At 41.7% G+C, this 25,332-nt stretch overlaps 1 protein-coding gene across 3 annotated transcripts in view; it reads right to left on the reverse strand.

The window, feature by feature from the left end:
* Positions 1-25,332, reverse strand: part of KANK1 (KN motif and ankyrin repeat domains 1) — a 115,708-nt gene that overhangs the window by 46,986 nt on the left and 43,390 nt on the right. For all 3 annotated transcript variants that reach the window (XM_052700634.1, XM_052700636.1, XM_052700633.1), the window contains exon 3: positions 647-763. In XM_052700634.1, coding sequence (XP_052556594.1) covers positions 647-683 — 37 coding nt within the window. In that variant the 5' untranslated portion in view covers positions 684-763. The remainder of the gene's footprint in view (positions 1-646; positions 764-25,332) is intronic.

A 25,332-nucleotide genomic window follows, 5' to 3' on the forward strand; every position in this document is an offset into this window, starting at 1 on the left:
TATTGACACAACTGCAAGAGGAACACGGCTGCTGTGCTTTTATCAGTCATTCTGCAATCTCTGCCCTTTCCTGACCTACCAGCAACCTTTGTACATGCCAACCATCTATTCCAGAATATCACACAACCAAAGCAGACATCTCAGCAGCCTCCTGAAATAACAACAAAAAAAAAAAACCTGAAGACCTCCTCTTGATGTTGCTTGCTTAGAATCAATAAAGTAAATTTAAATTAGCCAAACCCACACGGGCAATCAGGAAAGGCTGGATATTCCATGCTGGTTAATCTCTCAAAGCAATTACAGGCACAGGATAACAACCTCACGATTTCCTGTAGCAAAGCCCCTGCCCTCTCAGGGTGGTGTAAGGCTGTGTAAGTCTGTGAAAGTGAACTGTGCTGTGAACCAGTAGACCAAGTTACCAGTTCGTACCATTTCACATACAGCTTTCACTCTTGCTATTCAAAAGATTACTGAGAGGATGGGGACAAAGGATGGGGCAGCCAGATTCTGATCGACCTGGAAAATAGTTTTCAGTGTTTAGTTTTGACTCCAGCCACTTCCCCTTTCTGCTGCTTTCACAATGTAAGAAAAAAGGCAAGCCAGAAAACATAATAATACAAAATGAGAAAAACATCTGATGAGTTACCTGCAGCACTGCCGTTAGTATTTGCTGGGTAGGCCATGTTTGCTCAGTGACACATCCAGAGCTAGGTTGTTAGCTGTCATGCAAATGTCATGCATCAAGTCCAACCAGACATGCAACCTGAAACAAATGAGAAAAGGGCAGTTAAAAACAAACAGTTTTAGAAGTTAAGTACATTAAGCAGTAGGCATTCTTGAGTGCTTAAAGTCTTATCTTCAGTGCAAGCTTCAGCATAGCAGTCACTCACTTAATTAGTCCTGGCTATCACATGCTGACAGCACCCAAGGAAGACCAGCTGAAATAACTTTTTTGGGGGGGTCTACCTCCAGCTTTTTTTGCTGTTTGTTTCCACACAAAAGGTCCCTCCCATTTGCTCGCACCCAGTAAGTTCTAGACTGCCCTATGGTTTATGAGGTTAGAGGGTGCTAGATGAAGAGTGCCTCCCCCTGCTCTGCTTCCACATCCATTCCAACACAGATGGATGATTGTTGGACTGATGGCCCTTTCTGAACTTATATGTCTTCCAAGAGAGGAAAGGACAGAAGATCCGCTCCAAAGGCACAGCTATGACCTGATCAACTACTTGGCCAAGAGCTGCCCCATGAAACACTGTCACAGGGAGCTGGCATGGACTCCTGGCCAGGGAAGTGCACAGCAAGACCAGCTCTGAGATAACACTGCTGTTGGAATTTGGATGCTTTGTTTACAGCCCCTATACGGCAGACCCACAGGGGCACATAAGCTCTGGCCACAGGCTGCTTTAAGAAGTGGAACCCATCTGAAGCTCAGGCTGTAGAAGAGGATAACTGTGGCCTTGGCTGCAGAACAGAAACCAAACAAAAGGATTTTCTTCTGTCCACTGCAAAGGTGGACAGTAAGCTTGCTTACTGCCCTCATCCTCGGAGCAACAGAATTTAACTCAGCCCATGCTGCTGAGAAGCCTCCTCCTTGGCTCCTCTTCAAGCTTTCAACAATCCAAACAGCATTGCGTTTTGTTGACTCAGAAAGGTGGAGCTTAGGTGTATGAAAAACACCATGCTTCTACAACCCCAGTCTGTCTCATGCTGACAGCTCCAGTCACATTTTTCCAATTATATTTGATTTGGCTCTGACAGTACATGCATGGAAGTATTTAAAAGCTAAGAAGATTAGCCTAGGAAAAAAAAAATCCAGGAAAGAATTAGTGGAAACAATGAGTATTTTGAGTCAAAGATACACCGGCAGACAGAAATTAGTTGCCTCTTACAGGTGATAACACTCCATCACAAAACCTAATATAGCTTAGCTTTCCCCTTCTGGGAACAGAGGCACAAATCACTTCATTTTTAGTACAGTCTTGACATTAATTTTCCAAGAATGCAGAAAGACCTCCATTGCAAGTCCTCCTCCCCAAACTCTGCTATATATTCCAAAATTAATGATCTCTTGTTGAAAAAATGGCAGGGACACAAATCTGTCAGAAAGACCATACCAACAAAAGGCTTAGAACAGTATAAAATAAAAACAAAAGAAGGCCTCCAGCATAGCCTATGACGCAAAATGGCCCATCACAAGGTTGCAGACATAATACAGTAAAGTATCTAGCTGGCTGTGCTTGCAGCTGGGATCAAAGTTTGAAATCTGTGAGCTTTTAGCAGAATATTAACTACTTCTTTCCAAGGAGAGAAATTCTAAAGCATTATTCCTGTCTCTGCTATGCAACAAGGCGATAAAGTGATGCTGTAAGTTCAAAAGTCAGCTTTTAGTGAGGCACAATAAACATCTACTGAAAAACTATGATTTTTTCCTTTCCCTGTCTCAGGACAGGCGGCATGTAGATACCAGACACTGCCAGCAACACACTAAAGGGTAGATGGGGCTGAACTGATCTACGCACACTGGATTTATTCTGCTTCTATGTGCTACTCACCAGCACAGTAACAAGCCTCCCTACTATATGCTTCTACTGTGCAGAATGAGGCCTGCAGCACTGCAAAGGAAACCAGCTTTATCAGGCAGCTTATGTCATGCCGATCCACCACTTCCTATGAAACTGGAAGCAGGGAATGCTCAAGGGTGATTGCAAGGAAGCCTGAAGCACGGCTTGCATCCACCTGGCCAGAGCCCTGCAGGGTCCCACCTCCACTATTCTTCGGGGTAGCTGCATGTGACCATGGTTTAGTCAGGTTGCCTTGCTCTCCTCACTGTTTTTTAGGGAGACAGCATTCAGCACTACATGCAGAGCTTTTATTTTGGAGGGAGTTGGCTTTGGTTTTGGGTTGTTTTTTTAAAGGTGCAATTTCAGACCTGACGACCTGCTTCAAAAACAGCACAGATGTGCACAAGGAGAATTTTCTGACAGTAAGAGGCAAATGCACTTGAGGTCAGAGATATCAAAATTAATAAGACACTGCCAAAACAGGGTCTCAGGTCTACAATTGTAGCTTAGAGACATAATTGACCTAGTACAAGTTCTCTTCTGTTGGTTTCAGAGATTGTGCAGATTTAAGTGCCTCTGATAAGTGACAAACTTGTGTGTAGTTAAGACAATGCTGCTTCTGAGCTTAAACAAGGATAAAGAAAATAATTTAGGAAGTAATCTCAGCCCAACAAGTACAGAAAAATGCAGAAAAAAAAAAAACAACCAAAACATTATATGCATATAGGATCTAATCATTTACTACGGTGAAGTAACTGGAAAAATTGCTTGTGTGTGTGTTTTGTTGTTTGTGTTGATAAATCTGTGTATTAAACAGCTGTCAAGATATGGAAAAAAAATCCAGCCAAGCTCAGCAGGCTCACAGAGGAAAGGAATTTGTGCTGTTTTTGTAACAACATAGAGAACTGAATTTCTTGCAAGTATAACACCATTTTTAGAAAGAAACTCACACCAGAAAAGCTTCACTTTGGCAGACGCCTCTTGTGTCAGCAAGGCACAGGACAACACTGAAGGTCACTTAAAATACACAGAAGAGAAAAACTTAGCCTGCTCTACCACAGCATGTTCTGCAGTAGAGTCATCTTACGCAAGAAAATTAGAAGTGCTTGTATATTCCCTTCCCATCTCTTCAACTCTCTGCCCATGTGTTTTCACATGCTCACTCCATGGCTGCCTGTGAATTCTATGATTTGTTGGCCCAAGGGCAAATGTAAAACAAGCAGAGACTAGCTATATGAGGAGTTCTGCTCAGTGCCACGGTTATTTCAAGTGTTTTGAATTAGATATTCAAACTCTCTTCTTCCCCGAGGTTCAACAGCAGCAGCCTTACACACACACAGTCCTGTTTCCACACACTATCACGACACCCCAGCTTCTACAGGTTTTTCCAGAAGGGTGATTCCTTAGGCAAAACAAAGTCTATGTCCTAATCACAAGGGACAGGTACCACAGTGCTCCTTTGTATTGCATCTCATCAGGACACCTACACCCATGCTAGTATTTCTGAGCCTGTAATACCTGAGCATACACCAGTCCTGGCATCTGCCAGCAGAGCTGCTGACACAGAGGCACAGACCACGTAGAAAGGACAGGCTCCCACTGATGCTAACATGAGATGCTTTTAAAAAAAAATCATTTTGGTTAGATCTAAGAACAGCTGTAGTATGGCATGGTGGCAACGCTTATTAGAAGAGAACTCTATAACTCTGCTCCTAACCAAGAAAAGCAAAAAGAAAACCAGAATTTCTTTCTGACCAGGGCCCACAGTCGCATATGGAAAACGGTGATGCACAAGCACTTGTTTGTGGGATTCAGCAAGCCAGACCTTGGCTTTCCAGGAAGCAGAGCCTTAGTCTAAGTAGGTACACATGTAGCTTTCCTTTCTTCTCATGGAAGGCATGGACTGCTAAAATTAAATGGACAAATCAGTCACTGAATAGAAGCTGTTCAATAATCTGAACCGCTATGAGTGAGTACAGCTGGGACATTAAGATGCTGTTAGTTCAGATTTGGACCCGGAGTGGGAGAGCAGTGGGACACAGTAGAGCAGGATCCAAAGGTACTGGCTTCCAGTTGCTCAGGTGGACTCACTCGGACTCCAGAGGGTGGGCTCAGGAGAAAAAACAATCTATTCAGCAAGCACAAAGTAGTGATTCAGCAGGGGAAGGATTTAATAGAGCAATTCATCCATGAGATAGAATACTTCAAGAACCGGTACTGCTTTATTTTTGCTGTGGATTAGTACCAAACTTCTTCCTGACACTTTTCTGTCACATGTGGGTAATCTTGGCTTGTCCAGTTTCATTCTGCAAGACAGATGACATTTGCAAAAAAGGACCAAGACACAAGACGCAAGATCCATAATTTTTCTAACTGCAAGAGGAATTGGCACTGGAAAACCCTCTTCCTGCTCAGCCGGAGGGGCAAGTACTTTCCAAAGCTGTGCAGCACTACAGCAAATAGGAACATCTGCAGCCTAATTCACATTCTCAACCCAATATGCCAGGTGCAGTTCAAATGAAGCAAGCACTTAAGCCAGCAGCAGCAAGAGAAGGAATGTGGGGAGTTGCGGTTCGTATCTACCCTGGGAGAATGACTCCATAGATCACTGATATTCTCTTCTCAATCCTACCCCTCCTGTGTTTGAGTTTTTTTAATCAGTACAGGTGGCAAAAAAAGTAGAGAGGCAAGGCTTGTAAGGAAGAAATCACTTCTGTTGTTATTGCTATTCGTTATAATTAGACAAAAATGAGGTAAGAATGCAGTTACATGACAATTTTTTTTCAGGTCAGATTTAGAGCAGGTAAGTGTAGATTAGGAAAAATTTTAAGTTTCACTTTTATGTAGCAATTAACCAGTGTTCACATTCTTTCCACAGATAATGTCTTTTTAATGTTATTATCCACATCACAAGCAAAACCATGCAGCTTCAGATCCTACTTAAATTTCACTAGCTTAAGAAAATAAATCACTTACGTGGGCTGTTTTACCTAGGCCACCCTAAAATGCAAAGGTACAATTCCCTGAGATCTGTGTTTCCCGTGGATTCTCTTAGGCAACAATCTGTTGTGATTCAGCCTCCTCCAACAACAAAGATTAATCTTACAAAGCGTGATAGGATAAGCAATTAATTTTGGACCATAATTGAGCAGGTAATCAAAAAAGACCCAACTCTTACAATATCCATTTTTTTCCCTCCATGATCTGCAGAAACAGGGAGTAAAAGAAGCCCTATAATCCTTTCAGGAGGCTCATTAATTAATAAGATACAGCTACAGTCATAATGAATTTACCTGCCTGCCTTCCTCGCTCCCTCCACTTACAGCATTGGCCTTAAAAGGTCTGTGTACAGCAGAGCTTCAGGCAAAGGCAGAGCTCTGCTAAGAAGAGCGATGTCTCAAACTCTGAGATCTGAGTCAGCAAGCTGAAGGAGACAGTAGCCAAAGAACTCCTTCAGAGGGCACATGCTTCTCTTCTGTCACAAAAATCAGATCCAGTTCTAAGCTTTGTTGCTTTTGAACAGCAAATTCCCAGTCAATGCAATGCCAAGCTCTAATTCTGAAATTACACTCGAGTCAACAATTGGTCACTTCCATTGGGATGTCCTGAACTGTCCTCCCCTCACTCAAGCAGACTTGTGTTAAGTGATCTGCCTGCCATGTTATTTCCACAAGCAGTGAATAAATTCACAGCCTTCACTATCATCAGAGTCTGACATGGTTTTCTTTTGCCTGCTTCTCCAGAGCTTATGCTTCACTCTTCCAAACTATCTACTGCAAAGAAGTAGGTCTTTATTGGACTGCTTTCAGTACAGAAGATGCCTTGGCAAATGGACATACATGGGAATCTTTTAAAGGCATCTAACTATCCTGAACAACCCAGTGGTTTTCTGAATCTCCCACAGTATTGCTCTGTCACCTTCATTAACAGCAGTGCTCTTTAATACCAACTGTTAGCTTTTTTCTTCCCTTCTTATGGAGTTATCCCACATGCATCTGAGGGATCTAGAGAAGAAATCAGCTGTTCTACATAAACCAAGCAACAGGGGAACAATTTCAAAATAGAATCCAGCAGACACAAATATAAGCAGCATCTCATGGGGACAGACAAATGGCGTAGCCAGAATTATTTCCAACAGCAGACACTATTTAAAGGCAATACTCATGCCTGAAGATGTCCATGCCTCTTGTGCTCTCCTAGCACCTAAAATTGATAGATTGGGAGTTTCAGAAGGTATTCCCATACCTCATTTCAGAATTTGTCCAGTATTATTCTGGTGCTGTTAATACATGAAACTCACTGTCTCATGGGGCAGGAAGCTCTGTATAAAGAAGTACTTTCTTATCTTTTAAACTGGTGTCCTACAAACTTTATTGAGTACCACCAAATTCTTGCATTAGAGGACTCTGTGAAAATCACCTCAGATTCCATCTTATCCAACGTCTCAGTTACTTCACTATCCTCAATTTTTTTTCACAGCTCACATGGAAACTCCATCCTCTGATCATTTAACTTGTCCTATTTGTACCTTTACACATATGCTAATCATGTGGAAGATCATGAACAGCACATTACTAAAAAGCAGTCTGCAAGAATAGTTTCATAAATGGGACGAAGTACATATGATACTTTTCTTAGCATAACCAAGCTTGGCTACAGGACCCAGTAATACATGGGAATGAAAATCTCACTTTTAGTGATTTTTGAGAAGGAAGAAAAGAGTTACAACAGAATCCATCTGCAACAAAAGCATCTTTACCTCAGCCAGAGAGCAGACACAGCCCCTTAAGCGCACAAGAGGGAAGCTTATTTAATGGACTTTAAAGTAAGCATGCTTGTTCTCCAAGGTCCACCAAACCCAGTGCTACCCAGAAGCAGCAGTTCTCACTGTGAGGGGCAATATCCATTAGTATTTCTATTGTGTATATTATGCATGCTTTTGTCACTTCTGACAAACACCCAGTGTAGACAGAATTGGGCTAAAATCTTCTTGCTTTTCCCAGTCTGTTGACTTGGTGGCCTACAATCAACATGCAAGAGTATGATCTCTTCTCAGCTGCTGCAAGCCTGAGCACAGGCAAGTATGTTTGGATGATACCCATCACACAGTACTGTCAAGACACCCTTCGCTCTAGAAGTCACTCCCAACAATATTATAGTCATCGCATTACATGAGCAAAAAGCCTTTCTAGAGTCTGTATACTGTTGTAACTCAATAACCATTTTCTGTTTATATTAGAACAAAAAAAAAACTCCATCTCAACTAGAAAAAGAAACATAATCCAGGGTCAAAAAAACAACTTTTTTTGTACCTGAAATTCCTAATGCATGATGCAGAAGACACTCCCTTTAGTTCATGCACATGAATAATGAGTCACATTAAAATACATAAATTCTGGCCAGTACAAAATTGTATAGCTTGTAATGCTTGCTGTGACAGGGAGCCAAGGAAGTCAACTCTGCTGTCCTGTGTGTGTGTGTGTGTGTGTGTGTGTTGAAGTGGGGGAGACTTTCAGTGTTTGAGGGAGTTCAGTTTGATCATCTTTCCAGAGGGAAACAAAACACAGGTTTATCAGTGTTTTCTTCCACCATGAAAAAGGCCTAAATACAGCACCAATAACAAAGGAAAATGGTTTCCAAAGTCAGTGTTAATCTGTGATAGGAATGAATGCATACTGGGGGCCATGCACACATCAGATGCAGTACACTTTTGACCTCCCTGGTGCTGACAACCCTGGAAGTGCTGTGCCTCGCACAACAAGCAGCTCCACTTTCTGTTCTCCAACTGTACATGATCTACCAGTCACATTTGTCCACTCAGTGGGGAAGTACATAACAGTAATCTTTCCACAATCTTGGCTTAAGTAGTAAAAACTGGAATAAAACACATGTGTACATCCCAGTACTTTGAAATGTTTTGGTTACTTAAAGGGTAGATAAAGGTTGAGGTGAACGCACTCATCATGGATGTTTATAAACATGAAATGCATTTAAGACAAGCTGCAAGTATTTGAATGCACAAACTCTGCTAAACAGACAGTTTTAACTCTTGTATAAAGGGCCCAAATATTTAATTTTCACTTACATTTTATGATCAGCACAAACATGAAACACACTTTAGAAACAGACAGCCAAATCTCAGTCTGTCTTTTTGTCTGATTTTATATCTGAGATGCTATATGTAGAGCAACAATAAATCTGCGATGACAAATTGCAACCATGATGTGTCAGGACAGTTGTTGACTTACATCCAGCATATCTACCTCCCCACAACTCTTCCTGTGCACAGGGGCCACACACACACAGCTTCCTCTTGACCAGGGAATCCAAGACACTCTGCAGGCTGTTCTCCCCAGCTGCTCCAATGCAGCATCCCTTGGGTACAGCCACTGTGTGCATGCTTCTTCTTGTCTCCTCCCCTGGCCAAGACCATCTCTCTGAGGCTTTTTCCTTCTCCTTCAAAGCAGCAGTTGGCAGCAAACCAGTGCAGATGCTCATCTTACAGTCTGCATTCACCCCAGGGGCATGCAGGTTGCTCACATTCCTCTTCCAAAGCCATCTCCGCATCGCACTGAGCCTGCACACTTCTGTGTCAAGAAGATGGAATTTCACAGCAACAAGAACCTGTGAGCCATCCCACTGCATACACAATTGCCTCTTATTACTGAGCATGCAGTGAGCCATAGAGCTAACTAACACTTTGGCCTGGAGTTGGAATGTGCTAACCGTAGGCTGCCTGGAAGCAGCTGCCACAGAGCACACCAGAGGCAGGCTGGCTGGGTATTCTCAAAAGCTTCCTGCTCAACAGCTCACTGAGGAAGACTTAATTCTTTGCAAGAGTCACACTGCCTTCAAGGCAGCCAAAAACAAGCTGCCTGGGAAGCACCTACCCACCAAAGGAGAGGACCACAAGATGGAACAAGATTCCTGTCCCTTGGAGGGGTATTCCTCCTCCATCAAACCAAGGTTAGAGCAACTTGTTCTCTACGCTTGGGGACTGTCATTTAACCTGAGTAATATAGCTTAGCGTCCAGTACTCATACTCTGTTTGCTAGTGCTCGTATCAACTACTCAGAGCATCTTCTCATGCTCAGGCTCCCCTTCTTTTTCAGACAGCTACTGTGGCAAATTCTGAAAAGTGCCAGGACTGAGGAAAGTAACTCATCAATAACACTAGAACCTTTTACATTTGGGAGCCAGATATTAGAACTTCATTCATTACTTCTTTCAATTAGAAGCTGTAGCAGAGTCCCGCTCCTGGCGTGATGCTTGCACATGCTGCCATCGCGAGCTGTGAAGGAGCACTGCTCACACACATGCAGCTCTGCAGATGTTTGGATGTGCACAGTTTTACTGCCATGTGCAGGACCATGGGCTGCAGCACTGAGACTTGTTTTTGTTCATCAGTCTCAAACCAGTTATCTCAGCCTTCACTCCAATTGTTTGTCAGCCAAAGTGACATCTCAGCACTGACACAAGCAGGGACTTTATAAACAAGGGCCTATCTGTATCTCAGGGCACTGAGGTTCATGGTTAGTGGCTGATGGTTAGACATGCTGTTAGAGGTCTTTTCCTACCTTAGTGATTCTGTGGTTCTATGGTTCTGCCAGATGCTGAGCTGCAATAAAAACTGTAATTCCCCAAATGACTTGTGGATCGTGAAGTCCCATTGCTATAACCCTGAGATAGCAGAACAAGTCCACCACAAGCTGAAAAAAAGTGTTCCTGCCTATGTACATTCATAGATATGTTACCTTTACAATCTTTAAGTCACCATATTAGAATAGAATATAAACAGAATATTTTCTTTGACCCTTAATTAAATTCTGGGGAAAATGCAAGATAAACACTTACTTTTCTGAACAGCAGCACAGTAGGACAGTCCATGAAACAATGCATCCCCCACGTGATTTATGTTTGTAGTAAAAGGCTACTCCGAAGTGGAAAACTATGTGATTGTATCAAAACCATACAGGATGATCTTAGTAATAAAAGAACGACTTTCACATTATGTCACACTGTTTGGATAGGAAGATAATCTTCTGCACTATCATCTACACCCTCCTCTTCTCACAATAAAGCAAGGCCCCACCAGAAGGTCTCTTTCTCAGCTGATATTATTCCCGTTCACATGCTGCTTCCCTAAGAAGCTAAGCCATGTTATCATCCAAGCCTCGCCCAAACCCCAACACACAAAGATCTCCTATGAACAGCTGAGATGCAGCCCTGTGCTGCCCAGTGAACAAAGCAACACTGAGCTAAAAGCAGATCCCTATGCCTAATTGGAAGAATTGCAAGAATTGTGTATATGTACGGACAGACAGATACATACATATATGCACACATATACCCACGCACAACTTGTTTGTATCTGGTATCTCTCTGTCCTCACCCACATGTATAACGAAGAATGGAACAGCTAAATTTTAACAAAGCCTGTCCATCAGGAAAAAAAAAAAAGGAAAAAGCTTTTAAGATTTTGGTTCCAGTTTCCTGGATCAAAGTGGAATATAAAGCTCCCTGCTATATATCCTGTCTAATTTCCCTACAAAGGAGGGTATTTTTAGTGACAATCTGCATTGATTTTAAGCCTTGATAAGTGTTTTGATGAAGAAAGTCCTAACATAGAAATTTTCTCACAGGATTTGTTCCAAAACATCTCTTCCCCTATCTCATTCATTTGGAGAAACTACTTATTTTCAGCATTTCTGTCATCAAGGATGTATACACACATAACAAACCCCAGCATCTACCTGCTCATATTTCTCAGAGCAGTAAGTCCAGTGCCAAAAAGCAGGTAATGGGAACATCAATTCATACACATCTATTTGCTTTTACTGAGAGGGAAGATTATAAGCCAAGAATAACCAAAAATGTTGCAAAGCAGCACGATACATTAAGATTAAAGAGTGTTCCAAGTACCCTTCCTACTACTACTTTTCATCTCTTAATTTTCTGAAGCCATGTAAATTCCATACTGGGAAATACTGCCTTCTACCCTTTGCTCCTCCCCACCGCACTGGAATGACTTTTATCTTTTCCCTCAAAATACAAGACCAAAACAAAGCACGTAAGTTACAGATGAACTGCTGCTGAAATATTTATTGCTAATTATTAATCCATGTTTTGCCCTTTGTTTCTGACAGTGTTTCTGACATCACACTAGTAGTAATGTATTGCCAAGAAACTGAAACAAAACGGCATGCTGATGTTAGAGCCTGCAGTGATACCACAGAGCTGAAATGGTGAAAAGGTATGCTAGGCAAAAGTTTTGTCAAGCAAAAATTTTGCTTTCCATTCTCTATTTTTAAACAATGTTATGTTTCTTACATATATGTACTACTTTTCTTTATTTCTCTACTCAAAAGAGCCATTTCCTTTGCAGTGAGGCAGGCTGTCACCAAGGCTGAAGCTCCCTCTTCAACTGTTTCTGCTGGGAGACAAATTCAGAAAAACACAGATTTTTAATGTGTACAGAAGTGCAATGTACAAACCAGCTGCAGTTTACCTCCACTGGTACACAATTACTGGTACAAAATAGCAGCTTGTGAGTAGGACAACTTCTCCAACACACTGAAAGATAACAGCTTCATTCAGCAAGTCAGAAAAATGGAAAAAGGAGAAAAGCTACCAGGCAGTGCTTAGGTGAAGTTTGTGAACAGACACATTACATAATGCAATGTTGAAAACAGCGTGCAAATTCTTTAATCAAAGACTTAAAATAAGTAAAACTTACTTATGTAACTGAATACAATGAAAGCATTAATTTTTGCTGTATGATGATTATTTCACAGCACATCTAGAATAAGGAAAAAATCATGAAAAAGAAGAAAGGCATAGGTGACGTTCACATCCAAATATACTAAAAGACTGCAGTTCTTACCTGCTGCCATCACACTGAGCACTGACTGATATCAGTACAGGACATTACGAAGAATGAGAAATGCTGAGTTAGGTCACGCATCAAAATAAAGTTCTTCAAGAGTGAAAGCCAGCACCAGTTCCCTTCTAAGTATAGCTAAAATTCATCATAGGACTGCTCAGGTGCACAAGCCTACATGGACACATGGACAGGAGCTATTTTCATGAGCAGCTGTGAAGTAAGGCCCACTCCTTAAAAACCATCAAACCATCTTCAAGAGAGATAAATGGCACTTATATAGCAAAATTCCTCTGAAATCGTATCCACTTCGCCCTGTCCCCTCTCCCACCAAAACAATTTGAAACTAGATGGTAAGCAAGGACCAATCTAAGCTGTTGCTGGGTCAGCCCTAATAGGCACCGCATAGCTCCCAAGTTGATGTGCAGGATGGCAGGGCTATTTCCCATTCTCTCAGGATCTCAGCACACATCCTGACCCTCAGGACCTGAGCGGCATCACTGCAGCAATATGAGTAAGTAGTGAAGTATCATCCAAAAGCAATAGTGATAACTCACAAAACAAAACAAAACAAAACAAAAAACCCTAATCTCTAGGATTTAATATGCATGTAGTGCTTTTATCTGCAAATATAAATTTAATCTCATTGGAAAATGTTGATACATATTCCAAGTTAGTGTTGATTCATGATGGTGAAGAACCACGACTACCATCTAAAGACTGATTTCTCCCTGTGAACAGCTTTCAAGGTCTTAGTTGCAGTAGAAGTATATATTGCAGACTGAGTTTTTAGATAATTAGAAGTTAAATGTTAATCAGTTTGTCTGTTTCTAAGGGAAGGAGAAAACAAAACGAGAGACAACAAGCAGCATAAAGATGTTAGGGCACTCCTTCAAAAAGACTGTTAGTTTCACCCATTAATCTCATAGAGCAAAATGCTGTAAAAACATGTTTCACAAACCGCTGTGCTCACCTGTGTCATCATCATTATTAGGATGACACATTCTTGAGCTCTTTCCTGCACGGTGCTGAGAGGTGCTGAGTCTTACCGATATGAGCTGCTGCAAAGCTGAGCACCATGCAGAGCTCATCTCAACTGAATCCAGACAGGGCCACTGGCAGCCAACCTCTCTCCGCAACACTTAAATCCTGTTTGTGGGCCCACTACCTTTGTTACTCAGCTCCTGGTGTCATGGCAGGTGACTTCTGATCACTGTCAGGTGGAACCTGCAGAGTTTGTTTCCAAATTTGCTACAAACCCTTAGTGGGCATAGCAGCTATTAAAGACTGATGGGGAACAGACATCAGACTTCTTAAAATGCAGCTGGCCCTGGGGGATATTGCACTGGCTCGCACTTACTGCAGGCATGGGTGGAAATTTGCATTGGCTGGAAGTAGGAGGAATAATTAATTAACAGTAATAAAAGATATCCAAATCTCCCTGTGAGTGCATTTCAATTATTTCCTGCCAACTCTCTCACACCAACCTCTAATTCTAGACAAGATTATTTATTAATTGTATTAATTTATTGTCTTTATTTCCTAATCAGTCTATTCTTGACCTTATCAGATGTGCTGATTAAAGGAACGTTATTTACACTATAACTAGTGTAAGTTATAGACTTACACTAGTTTTAACAAATTCTCTTTAGAAAAATTCTGAGTCTTTATATAGGTACAATCAGGCAAATACCTTTGCTCTTGGCTAGATGAACAGTTCCTGCCCCTACACCACAGGTGCTGCAGTAGCAGCACAGTTCCAAGTAAAACTGGATGAGGAGATGAATATCAAACCAAGAGGCACGACATTTTTGGCAGGAACATTTCCTACTCACATACAGAGACTCCTCAGTTGATGAGGGGCTGGAATGATGAGGATGTAATTTGAATTTCAAGAGGTATGACTCCACTAAAGCTGTTGCACCGTATTCAGAAAGCAATCTTACCAGAGTTGGGCTAGTAACCTGCTAGATGTGCATTCTGCAGCTTTACATTCCTGTCAAAAGCCTCTGAGTTTTGGTCCAGCCATCTACAAGATATGCTTTTCATATCTTTCGGGGGTTAAGCCATATATAAGTCAACTTTTCCCTGAAGAGGCATTTATATGTGACTCTATTTGCTTCATCTCTTTTAATACTAGCAAATATGCAACTGTGGCATTTCCTAAATTCCTATCACTTGATTTTGCAAACCTTGATCGCTCAAGACCGAATGTCTCAAACAAATGCTGCTGTCACCAGACAGGCCTTCATCTCTATATTGTACGATACGTGTTTTCTTACTGATTAATCTAATGGGCAAGGAATGGCTGTAAGACTGATTGAGAAGGCAGAACCTGGAGCTACTGGCTCTGTCAGGTGCTGCACTGAGCAGGGCTCAGCAGCAATGCTGGTGAAGTCTCAGCCCCAGGCTGAGGAAGGCAGCTTTTCTAGCTTTAGTCCTTCCTAGGACAGCTGCAGGAAAACAGCCTATAAGTCTCCTCTGAGACTTTGTGAAGAGTTTCACAAAAGATGGTAACAGGACATCAACTCATCTCTACCAACTAGCCCCATTTCCAATTATTGCTCTCCAGCCCAGATGTTTCTTTCAGCTTAAGTCAGGGAGTGCATGCTCTGAAACCTAATGCCAAGTTGCCACGGTTTCACAGGGTGACATGGAGAATGCTAACAATAGGCAAGTACAGGATGCAGAACACCTAACTTTCCCATGCATTAGCAATAGAAACATGCAAGCACTGATGCCAGCTAACTGATAAGGAACTGCTTCAGGAAATTCACAGTAGTGCCGAGCCCAGGTTCAGGGCTGCAACCACAGCTCCCAGGAGCAGCATGGCTGTTCCATGTTGGCATGTTTTTCACCAGTAACAGCACTGAAAGTATTTAAATTGCCTAACAACTGACAGACTGATTCACCTCTTACGTGAGGCCAAAAATATCGGAAAAAATTGAAGAACATTTTATTCCCTCTTTCAAACAGGAAGATGTTAGGTTGTTAGTCTGTGGGGCTTTTTTCCATTTTTTGAGGGGGTGGGAGGTTGGCTTGGGCTTAGTTTTTTTCCTGCTTGCTTTTAATGGGGTGAGATGTATTTTTTAGCACCATTTTAAAAGACCTACCTCCAACATAGTAAGACTGATTAAGTTAACTTGAAATTATTTCAGAAACACTTTCCTAGCATTTCCATGAGAAGTTAAAAGTTTAATAGATTTTTTAGAAAAACAGGCCATATTTATGCTCTGGAAAGTGCTGCCTTGCAACAACAAATCCTCAAAGCTGCTTTCTTTAGCACTGCTCCTCACTTCTGACACTCGGTCAGTCCTTCTAGCAAAGCATTTGAAGTGCTCAACTCAGCCAGCTGCCAGTGTCTCTGGTACTTGCAAGATGCAGCAGCCTAGACAGTGCCATCTTGGTTCCCAACACTTCCAAACACAAGGTGAGGGGTGCAGAGAGAGAGAGAGAGAGAGAGAGAGAAAACATATATGTATGTATATAAGACATGCACATTCATAATGCGTTTTGTGCTTTTTCCTAAAAGAAAGACACTGAGGCCCTGAAGCGTGTCCAGAGAAGGGCAAAGCTGTAAAGGGTCTGGAGCACAAATTGTACGTGCAGTGGCTGAAGTAGCTGGGATTGTTCAGTCTGGAGAAGACGAGGCTTAGGGAAGACCTTATTGCTCTCTATATCTCCCTGAAAGGAGGTTGTGGAAAGCTGGGAATCAGCTTCTTCTCCTGCATAACAGTGATAGGATGAGAGATAACAGTTTTAAGTTGCACAAGGAGAGGATGGAATTGTTTATTAGGAAACAGTTCTTCTCAGAAAGAGTGGTAAAGCATTGGCATAGGTTGCCCAGGGAGGTGGTGGATTCACCATCCCTGGAGGTGCTCAAGAAGCATACAGATGTGGCACTGAGGAACATGGCTGGTGGGCATGGTGGGGATGAGCTGACGGTTGGACTAGATGATCCCAATGGTCTTTTCCAACCTTAATAACGCTAGCAATCTATGTTCCCCTGATCAGCTGGTAAAACATGAGTTCTTCAACACAGTTTAAAAACTAGCAGTCAGCATTAAATTGATAGTAACTAGATAGCAACTGAAAAACTGGGCCCATGTAAGCCTAACAAGCTTCAATAAGGCCAAGTGCAAGGTGCTGCACTTCTATTGAGGCAACCCCAGATGTAAGTACAGACTAGAAGAAGAACCCATTGAGAGCAGCCTTTGAAAGATGGACTTGGGGGTCCTTACTGGTGGGTGGAAACTCTGCCCATGGCAAGGGAATTGGATCATCTTTGAGGTCCATTTCAATCCAAGTCGTTCTCTGATTTTAATGTCATATCCTGTAAAATGTTGAATAATTAATACAAAGGTAGAAATGACCAGAAATGTCACTTTCCAGCATTGTGGCTGGTGCTTCAGGAAACACTTTGCTCTCCTTCAGTCAGTTCAAACTAGTTCAAACAACAATGAAAATGTCCTAAAAATCTGTGCTAAAAACACCAGGCAGTTTTCTCTGGCATAAATGAAGTTATCCTTCTAGAGGCTTCACTACCACAAGAAAGCACTCATCAGTGAGACAGCTGTACAACTCAAGCTTTCCTTTGTTGCTGGTTAAAACATGTAAGTTTAGCAACTGTTCCTGTCAAAAAAATTCTTCCTTTGTTACTCACAGAAATATGTGACTTAAAGCAGCCCAGTGGTTACTGCATAACACAAAACAGTTATTACCCAATTTTCTGTAACTTTTATATTATAGTATGCTTGTATTTCCATTTATCTTTGGTAGACCACAACCTTTTCATCATCACTGTTAGTTTTTTCTAAGGTCATATGCTGGTCTAAATTTGGAGGATGCTTTTGTTTGTTTGAAATAAAAAGCAATCATTCTTAATAAGCAGCCCAAGGAAACAAATACTGTAGAGTATACTGGTGGAAGAGTTCTGAAAAGACAGGGATCTCCTTGATGGAGTCCAGCACAAAGTGACAAAAAAAGATACAGGGAGTGGAGCATCTCCCATGAGGAAACAGTGAGTAACCTGGGTCTGTCCGGCTGGGGAAAAGACAACTGAGAGGGGATCTGAGTAATGTTTATAAATGTCTAAAGGGAGGTGGGAGGCAAATGGATGAAGCCAGACTCTTCTCAGTGGTGCACACTGATAGGACAAGGAGGAATGGCCTAAAACTAGGAAGTTCCATAAAAACATGTGGAAGAAGAACTTCTTTATGGTAAGGGTGACGGAGCACTGGAACAGGCTGCCCAGGGAGGCCGTGGAGTCTCCCTCTATTCAAGACCCACTTGGATGCCTACCTGTGTGACTTATTGTAAAGCACCTGCTTTAGCAGTGGGATTGGACTCAGTGATCTCTTGAAGTTCCTTCCAAACCTCACAATTCTGTATTTTCTTAACTTTTTCTATGAAACATATCAATATTTATTCATTTGAGAAGGACAGCAAGATACTTACATAAATGTAAACTGAACTTATCATTTATTGTGGCTGCATCCTGCTTATCTATCTCAAAACAAAACAGTAAGTATATCAGTTTATTAAGCAAAATCCTGGCCATTAAAAAAAAAATAAAAACACACAGCCTGTTACAATGCTTACAGCTGAACAAATTGCACTGAACAAATTGACTAAACCACGAGGCCAATTAACTTAACACTTTAGAAAAACAAGATGTTTTATACAGGGGTGGAAGCCTAATTTTACTAATAGCACACTGGACTGCAGACTCAAGAATGACTGTGAATTGGACAGGCACATCTGGAGGACAGGGAATCAGGGGGGTACCCCCAGTATCACAGAGCAGTAGCAACTCTACCCAGCAGCCACAAGAATTGCCAGTAACATTAAGGTAACAAACAGGTTATGTTTAGAACTGACTCCTTCAGCAAGAAGCTATTCTTTGTCTATGTTTCACTTTTCTTCTTCTTACAAGAAAAAGGTCCTATTTCAACCACAAATATTCCCCGCGGTAGCAAGACAATGAGTTTCACATTCAAGTGGCAATTCTTTTACACAGTCCTTTCTGACTTTGCTGCTCAAAATAGGGCAATTGTACAAGAAGTTCCTTTGTAGTCTGTGCTCCTAATTTGCCAGCCATGTCTTCCTAGAGCTATACTTTAAACCTCTGCTGAGAGCTAGCTGTAGCATATCAGTATTTATAATTTTTCACTCTTTATAGAGAAAACCAGACCAATTTACAGCAGCGCCCCTTTCAATCATATGGACTGTGTATAAATAGAATCCAACTTGCTTTCCCCATTTAAAAGAAATTCAGTTTTTATTTGCTAATCCAGCCTGTATCGCATGGCAATTTTTGCCTTATTAGCCAAGAAACTTAACAGAGATGTTGCCAAAGAGGAATGGGAGACAGAGAAATAGCTAGTCATTCCAACAGTGTAAGTTTGAGGATAAACTCCCAGTTGCATTCAAATTAAGGAATAATTCATCATGTTAACCAGCAGCCATCTAAAAGAGGTTCTGAAAATACAGATCATGAAAATACAGAAACAAAGCTTTTTAATAAAGTTCATTTTGACCATTCTATTTCTACTGAACTAGCTGTTCATTTTTCAGCATAAAGCATTTTTCAGTAAATATACTGCAAAGATCAAGAACATCAATTATTTATTTTTTCCCCAAACTGCTTGCCTTCTTCTCAGTATTGTTGAAAACAACGTCCATTTTTATTTGAAAGATTTTAATATGTAGACATAATATTATATATATTAAATAGCTTTTGCTTCATAGATCTGATAGTTTGCAAGCCAAGGTTTATCCTCTGTTATCTCACGCAGCTTGCACAAGTCCTCCAGGAAGGATTCCTTCAGTACAGCATAAGAGCAACTGTATACTTGATGCCTATTTGTGATTAAAGATTTCATAATTCATTCTTCTACCAATGACATCAACTTGGCCTTAAACCTTTCTGATAGAGTCTCGAATCACTGATTTTAATTTCTTACTTGAATTATGTACAGAACTAAAGGACACACCACAAAACACCTGGTGAAATACACTTTTAAATATTTAAGACAAATAAAAGTTTCCCACTGAGGTGCCTGCATATTATTTTTCCTATCTGAGCAACCTCTTGAACATAATTCAAAACAATTTCTTATATTTGACAGCAGCTTGTTTGTTTTTTTCTCCCCTAACTTGAAATAAAAATGCAACTGAATTTGTCATTCATTACTATAGGTTCCTATCAAAGAAAAACTTTGTTTAGGAGAAAATACACAAGTGCAAATTCAGCCATCATAAAGATAGAAATGCTTTGTCATGAATGGCTCAGAAGAACAGACCTTTAACTTTGCCACTATCTGAAACTCACTTCAGGTCTGCTCTTCCAGTTCCTTCCAGTGACAAACTGGGAGCATTCACAGGCAATACTGACCCTCAAATAAGACAATGTCTTGTTACTCAACCAGGTTCAGTTTCTATACTTACTATTTTATGTATGGAAACATTTTCCATTACTATGACTTGAGATAGCTCCTTCAGGATATCTGTGTATCTGTGTTTGGTATATCTACTGGCCAACGCATGGCCAGGAAGCTGCAATCACAGCCAATAATTTTAGTGCATTTCTAAGCAATTCAGCAATTGTCCCTGCTCTTTCACCAGAATCCTCCTCATGGGTTACGCATGCAGGAGGGCAGCACCAGCACATCTTCAAAAGCAAGTGGATGAATCCTCAGCCCAGAAGGACTTCAGCAGTCTGGAAAGGCAAGAGTAGCTAGTGAAAAGCAAAGAAAACAACAAACTAAACAACAGTATTACTTGCAATTTTGCGAATAGGTGCCTCCTATAGGTTTTTCAGACCTGGAATCGCCACTCCTCAGAATCAGTGTGTGTCAGACAAAGTGAGAGGTGCTCACAATCACTGCAGAATGATTTTTATGTTGAATATTTACTGTCATTCTTATGATTGCTGCAATTAAAACAGATTTCCTATAGAGCTATCCATACTGCCATCTAGTGCAAAGACTTGTGGGGCTTTTTTTTTTATTGTTTGTTCGTTTTCTAAAAGAAAGATGTAACTGTTAGTTTTAAGGGAGAAGGTTGCCAGTGTTTCTCCCACACATACCAGTGAAAGGGGATAAGAACTGTAAGGCTTTCCTCTTCTTTCTATTGTGTGGCCAAGACAGATCTGCCTCCTTTGCTAACTGCAGACCGCAGCACTTAAAGGCATAAGGGAGATAAAAGCTTCTTTGCAGACAGAAATTAGAGTTTATTACTAAATTGGGTATTGGGAACAGAAGAGGTTTTCTGTTCCCTTCTTAATAAGCACACCAATTGCACAGAAACCAGGGTGTGTCTGGGAACCTAATGAAATGCATTCAGCAAGTGTCAGCCCAGAGGAAAAACACGCAGCCTCACCCCAAGAGGGTGGCAGATGTTACGACAAAATTATTGTTTGCATGTTACAGTAATCATTATGCTATGTCTGATGCCAAAGCACCGCTGGCTGTAGTTGCTGCCAGAAATCAACACCAAGAGTCAAACCGTACAGTAAATGCTGCTACTTCCCCGCTGCACTTTACCAAATTGCAAAGGAGAAAAACAATTAAACCCATTTCCAAATCAGGTGCCTGACTTGCATGATGTTAATATCCCTTCTGGTCTGCATCTCGCTCTGCGTACAGCAATGCCTCTGTAGAACAACTGAAAGCATTCAACTCTTAGCAGCTTGCTGTCTCTGTCTCAGAGCTGAACAGCAGGAGTGTGTGCGTATAGAACACAAGTCCCTCACCCTCACACCTGGAAAGAGACACCTGTATCAGCAAAAGCTTTATTTAAATCAACAGCCTGCTCAATGCCTTTGCATTTATCTTTTATGCCCCACATTAGTCACTGAAGTTGTACCAGGAGATCTGGAGTCCATGTAGACCTGCCCATCAGAGGCTTTCAGGCACAGTGCTCATGCAGTTACTCTGCTCTGCACTGTTCGGAGAGCAACCAGAGTGGCTTTCCTGATGCTGAACAGAAGCCCCTCAGAACCACAGCCTCCTTCCTGGCTTTCCCTAAGGTAATCTGTCTCTTAGTGGCATCCCAGAGCAGAAATGAAAGCTCTTTGGCTTCCTTATAAAAAAGTTCCAACAATTTACCAAAAACACAAAGAGAAGCCTGAAGAGCAGGACCTGTGTATGAACAGGCATCTAAAGCTTTTCTGAAAAGAGAAATGAACAAAAAAAAAAAACCAACCACCTTTGCTACCAGCACACTCTGAGCGCATTGTGATCAATTGGTTTGGTATAGGTTTTGTGTTGCACTCTAAAAATCCCTGGGAAGAAAAACTGTACAACTGAACAAAGTGGAACATGGTTGTTTTCACTCTGCTTGATCACTGAACAGCCCTGAGAGGCCCAATCACTGATCAGTGGACAAACACCAGTCTAACACCTTCCTTCCCAGCTCTTCCACTTAGTAATAAAAAGCTTCCTTCAGGAAAAAAGATGGCACTACAGAAAGGGAAACAATGTAGCCCACAGCACTGACAGCCACTGGAAATATCCAGGCACATCCATGACCAGGAGACTAAGCCTTGAGTTAGAAGGACAAGGCAGGAGTCACTTCTACTTAGAGGAGCCTTTTCCTACAGCAGCAGGAAAGCTTTGTCTAAAATTGAACGGATCCATCACCTATAGTCAGGTCTTTCTTCTTTTTAAGAAGAAAAAGATCTCACCTTTCCCCAACTTAAGGAAACATAAGAGAAGGAGGAGGCCAACAGGTCCATCTGGAAGATACTACGTTGAGAGGACAGCATCAACCTCCTGGAAGTAGCCACAGTCCTGTGAGGCAGCTCTGAGGGCCATCATGGTCATCTCTTACAGCCAAGTCACACAGTCAGCTGTCATCATGACTTTAGGAGACATCAATTTAACTCGCAGCTCCACTCTGCTGTACCTGCATCCACACTAGCCAGTCAGTGGCCACTGAGCCACCACACAAAAGGACCCTACTTGGATCTCCTGGCAGCAAGGGCTCTCGATGGCATTTCTCCCAGCTGACAAGTCCTACTTTAAAGGTGATCAGACAGAGGTGTGGGGAAACAGTTTTGTGGTCTGAGAAGAATAAAGTCTTGGTAACTCCTTGCCCAGCTCATCGCATTGGAAATTCAGGTCTCACCATCTGAAGGCAGAGCTGATGAGTGGTGACACTGATGATACCATAGCAATTAAGAGGCCAAACCTGAGCAGCAAGGAGGGAGAGCAATTTCCTGGCAGACAGTAATGCTTCCTCCTCTCTCACACTTACCAAGCGCTATGAAAAGAAAATCAACTCTTTGTTAAATATGTAAAATCCCCAGCCTTTCTGCTAATGTAGGCACAAACAGAACAGGATCTCCCTGATTCTTGCTCTCCTCTTTCTTTTTCAGTGCTAGAAATTCTCAAAATGGAATAAAAAATGTATTTAATAGTTTCTTGATCATGTTTTTACCAGTTTAACAACAAGCCTCTGGCAACAGTAAAGATAACCAGGTATTTTTCCCAGTACTTAGCTGGGAGAGAGATGGAAGAATGGGAAGAGCTGGTATTTACTATACAGAACTTCAGACATTTTATTTTCAGTATGAAGATAGACTTTCAAAATATACCTTGAAACTTAACTGATTTATATGAAAGAAAATTGAAAATTCCTTTAATAGAAAGGGATAATAAATCTTTGGAAAAGATGAACTGGGGATCAGTGTTTCCACATTTCCAAATGTGGGGACGTTCAAGCAGGATGAAGAAAAGTGCAAGTGAGGCACATTCACACAACATAGATAAACTTACGGATGCCCTTGCTACAAGCTGTTGAGCATGACAAAAAGCCCACGTCTACTTAAAAGCTGGATAGAAGGAAAAACACAATGTATTTGTACACCAAGGGCTACTGGAAAAGAAAAAAAATAAAACCACCAATTTTCTATGGCTTGAGTAAGCTCCAGACCACAAATTGCTGGAGGCTGGAATCCACAGTGGGAATGCAAAATGTGCCTGCCCCTGTTCCTGTGTGCCCTGGGCACTCTGGTCCCTGCCAGACAAGACTGAACTCTATGGAGCAAGTATGGCATCACAGAGACAAACCACCACCCTGGTTCATTTCTTCCACTACCAGCATTAGCAAAAATGGATTAAAGTTACTGTATTATTTTTCAGTATTCAACTTCATCTTTTTATGGCCAAATGCTTAACTTTACAGATCTGAAAACAAGCTAAGAATGGTGTGAAGAGACTATTTCTCAGGACTTCCCAGACAGCTAGACTTTTTTTTGTTTTTAAACGAGTGCAGCATTTCCATATCATTTGCAACTACATTTCAAAGGAGGCACAGTTTTTTTTATCTTCATGCCAAAACTTATCCAGAATTGCTAACTCAATTTCAAAGACATGGAAATACTTGACTAGCTCTGTCAGGTTGTATGAGAGCGCCCACAGATGGAACTTGTCTTGTGAGGCAGGAGATTGTTCATGTCCGAATAGGGTATTTCACCTATTCAAAGTTACGTTTTTTGAGAGAAGCTCAGCACAGAGAGTACTACTGACTAGTAAATAAAGGCCTTTTCTGCACCCACAGGATGTTGTATAGAATATTTGTTCTTCTCAGACAGATGACAGGAAAATCTGCACATCTTTCTAATTAGCATGATTTATGTACACAGTATGTTATGAAAAAGTGTTTGCAAAGAAGGCCATCCTGTTGAACAGAGAGAACATCCTTCAGGGCAGATTTACAGAGATATTACCTGATAGCTCAGTCCTAACGCATTATTCTTGAGAAAAACAGAGGCATTTGCTGCCAACTGCAGTTCTTGCTCATGTCACAGCTGTTACAGAGACTGTTGGGAACATCCAAACTTTCTTTTTTCACTTCCTGGCTTTTCTTTCTCACTAAGTAATGTACCTTGATCATTTCTCCATACAGTGTTTTGGGTTGTTTTTTTTTTTTTTCCTGTTGAACTACCTACTGCATGAGCCAGGACTTTTGGACTGGGGTGGGTAGAGCCCTATGGGAAATCCAAGCCTCTAGAGCAACATTTTCCTGCACAGAATATTCTAAGATTTTAAAGAGCAAAGCCTTTAACACATTTCTTCTGCCCATATCACCTGCAAGCTACCTGTTCCCTATGGTCAGGACAATGCTGCAGCCCTCTGATCAGCTGTCACATTAAGCCAATCCACAACTCTCTGGGGATGTAGGGCTGCACTTTTCTGGCCATGGCTCCAAGCAGCCCACAGTCAGGCCGCTGGTTTCAGACCAGCTATTCAGCAGCTTGGCATGCAGAGGGCATCAAACAGCAAGACTCGGAAATGCAGCGCTGCCTCTCAGACATTAGTTGTGTCCCCATCACAAATGCCACAGGGCAATACCCAGATCCAGTAACTATACTTACTGCACAAACTTATGAAACCCACCTGTATTCACCCTTCAGCCCAGTTTGCCCCTTGTGGCTTTCATGCCGTAAGACAGCAAAGCTAGCAGAATGAGTCACATCCTACTGTTTAGACTAATTCACTCACAAATGGCACTGATATCAAAGGAAAATTATTTGTATAGAAGTAATTTTGTGCAGTACTAGCACCACATGTAATTATTATTACCTTTTACAGCTCCAAACAGGCTGGTTAAGAGCAATCGCACTTCCACAGGGCCCTGAACTCTGGAAGCTTTGCCTGACCAGCTGATCACAGGGACCTCAAGAGATCAAGTGCAACCCCCCTGTTAAAGCCCAGTCCACATGCAGTATGTTTCTGAGGTATTGCAACTCCTCCCTGGACCTACTCAGCACATTTTGAGAACACTGACCAAGGGACACTTGATCCTGCAAAGCAGACATTGCTGGGAGGGTGAAGGAAGGTGGCAGCAGGGTGTAGAGCACCCCAGGCTAACACTGCACTGAGT

This window comes from Tympanuchus pallidicinctus, unplaced genomic scaffold (genome assembly GCF_026119805.1).
Source record: "Tympanuchus pallidicinctus isolate F22 unplaced genomic scaffold, pur_lepc_1.0 scaffold4, whole genome shotgun sequence".
In the NCBI taxonomy this organism is placed as follows: domain Eukaryota; kingdom Metazoa; phylum Chordata; class Aves; order Galliformes; family Phasianidae; genus Tympanuchus; species Tympanuchus pallidicinctus.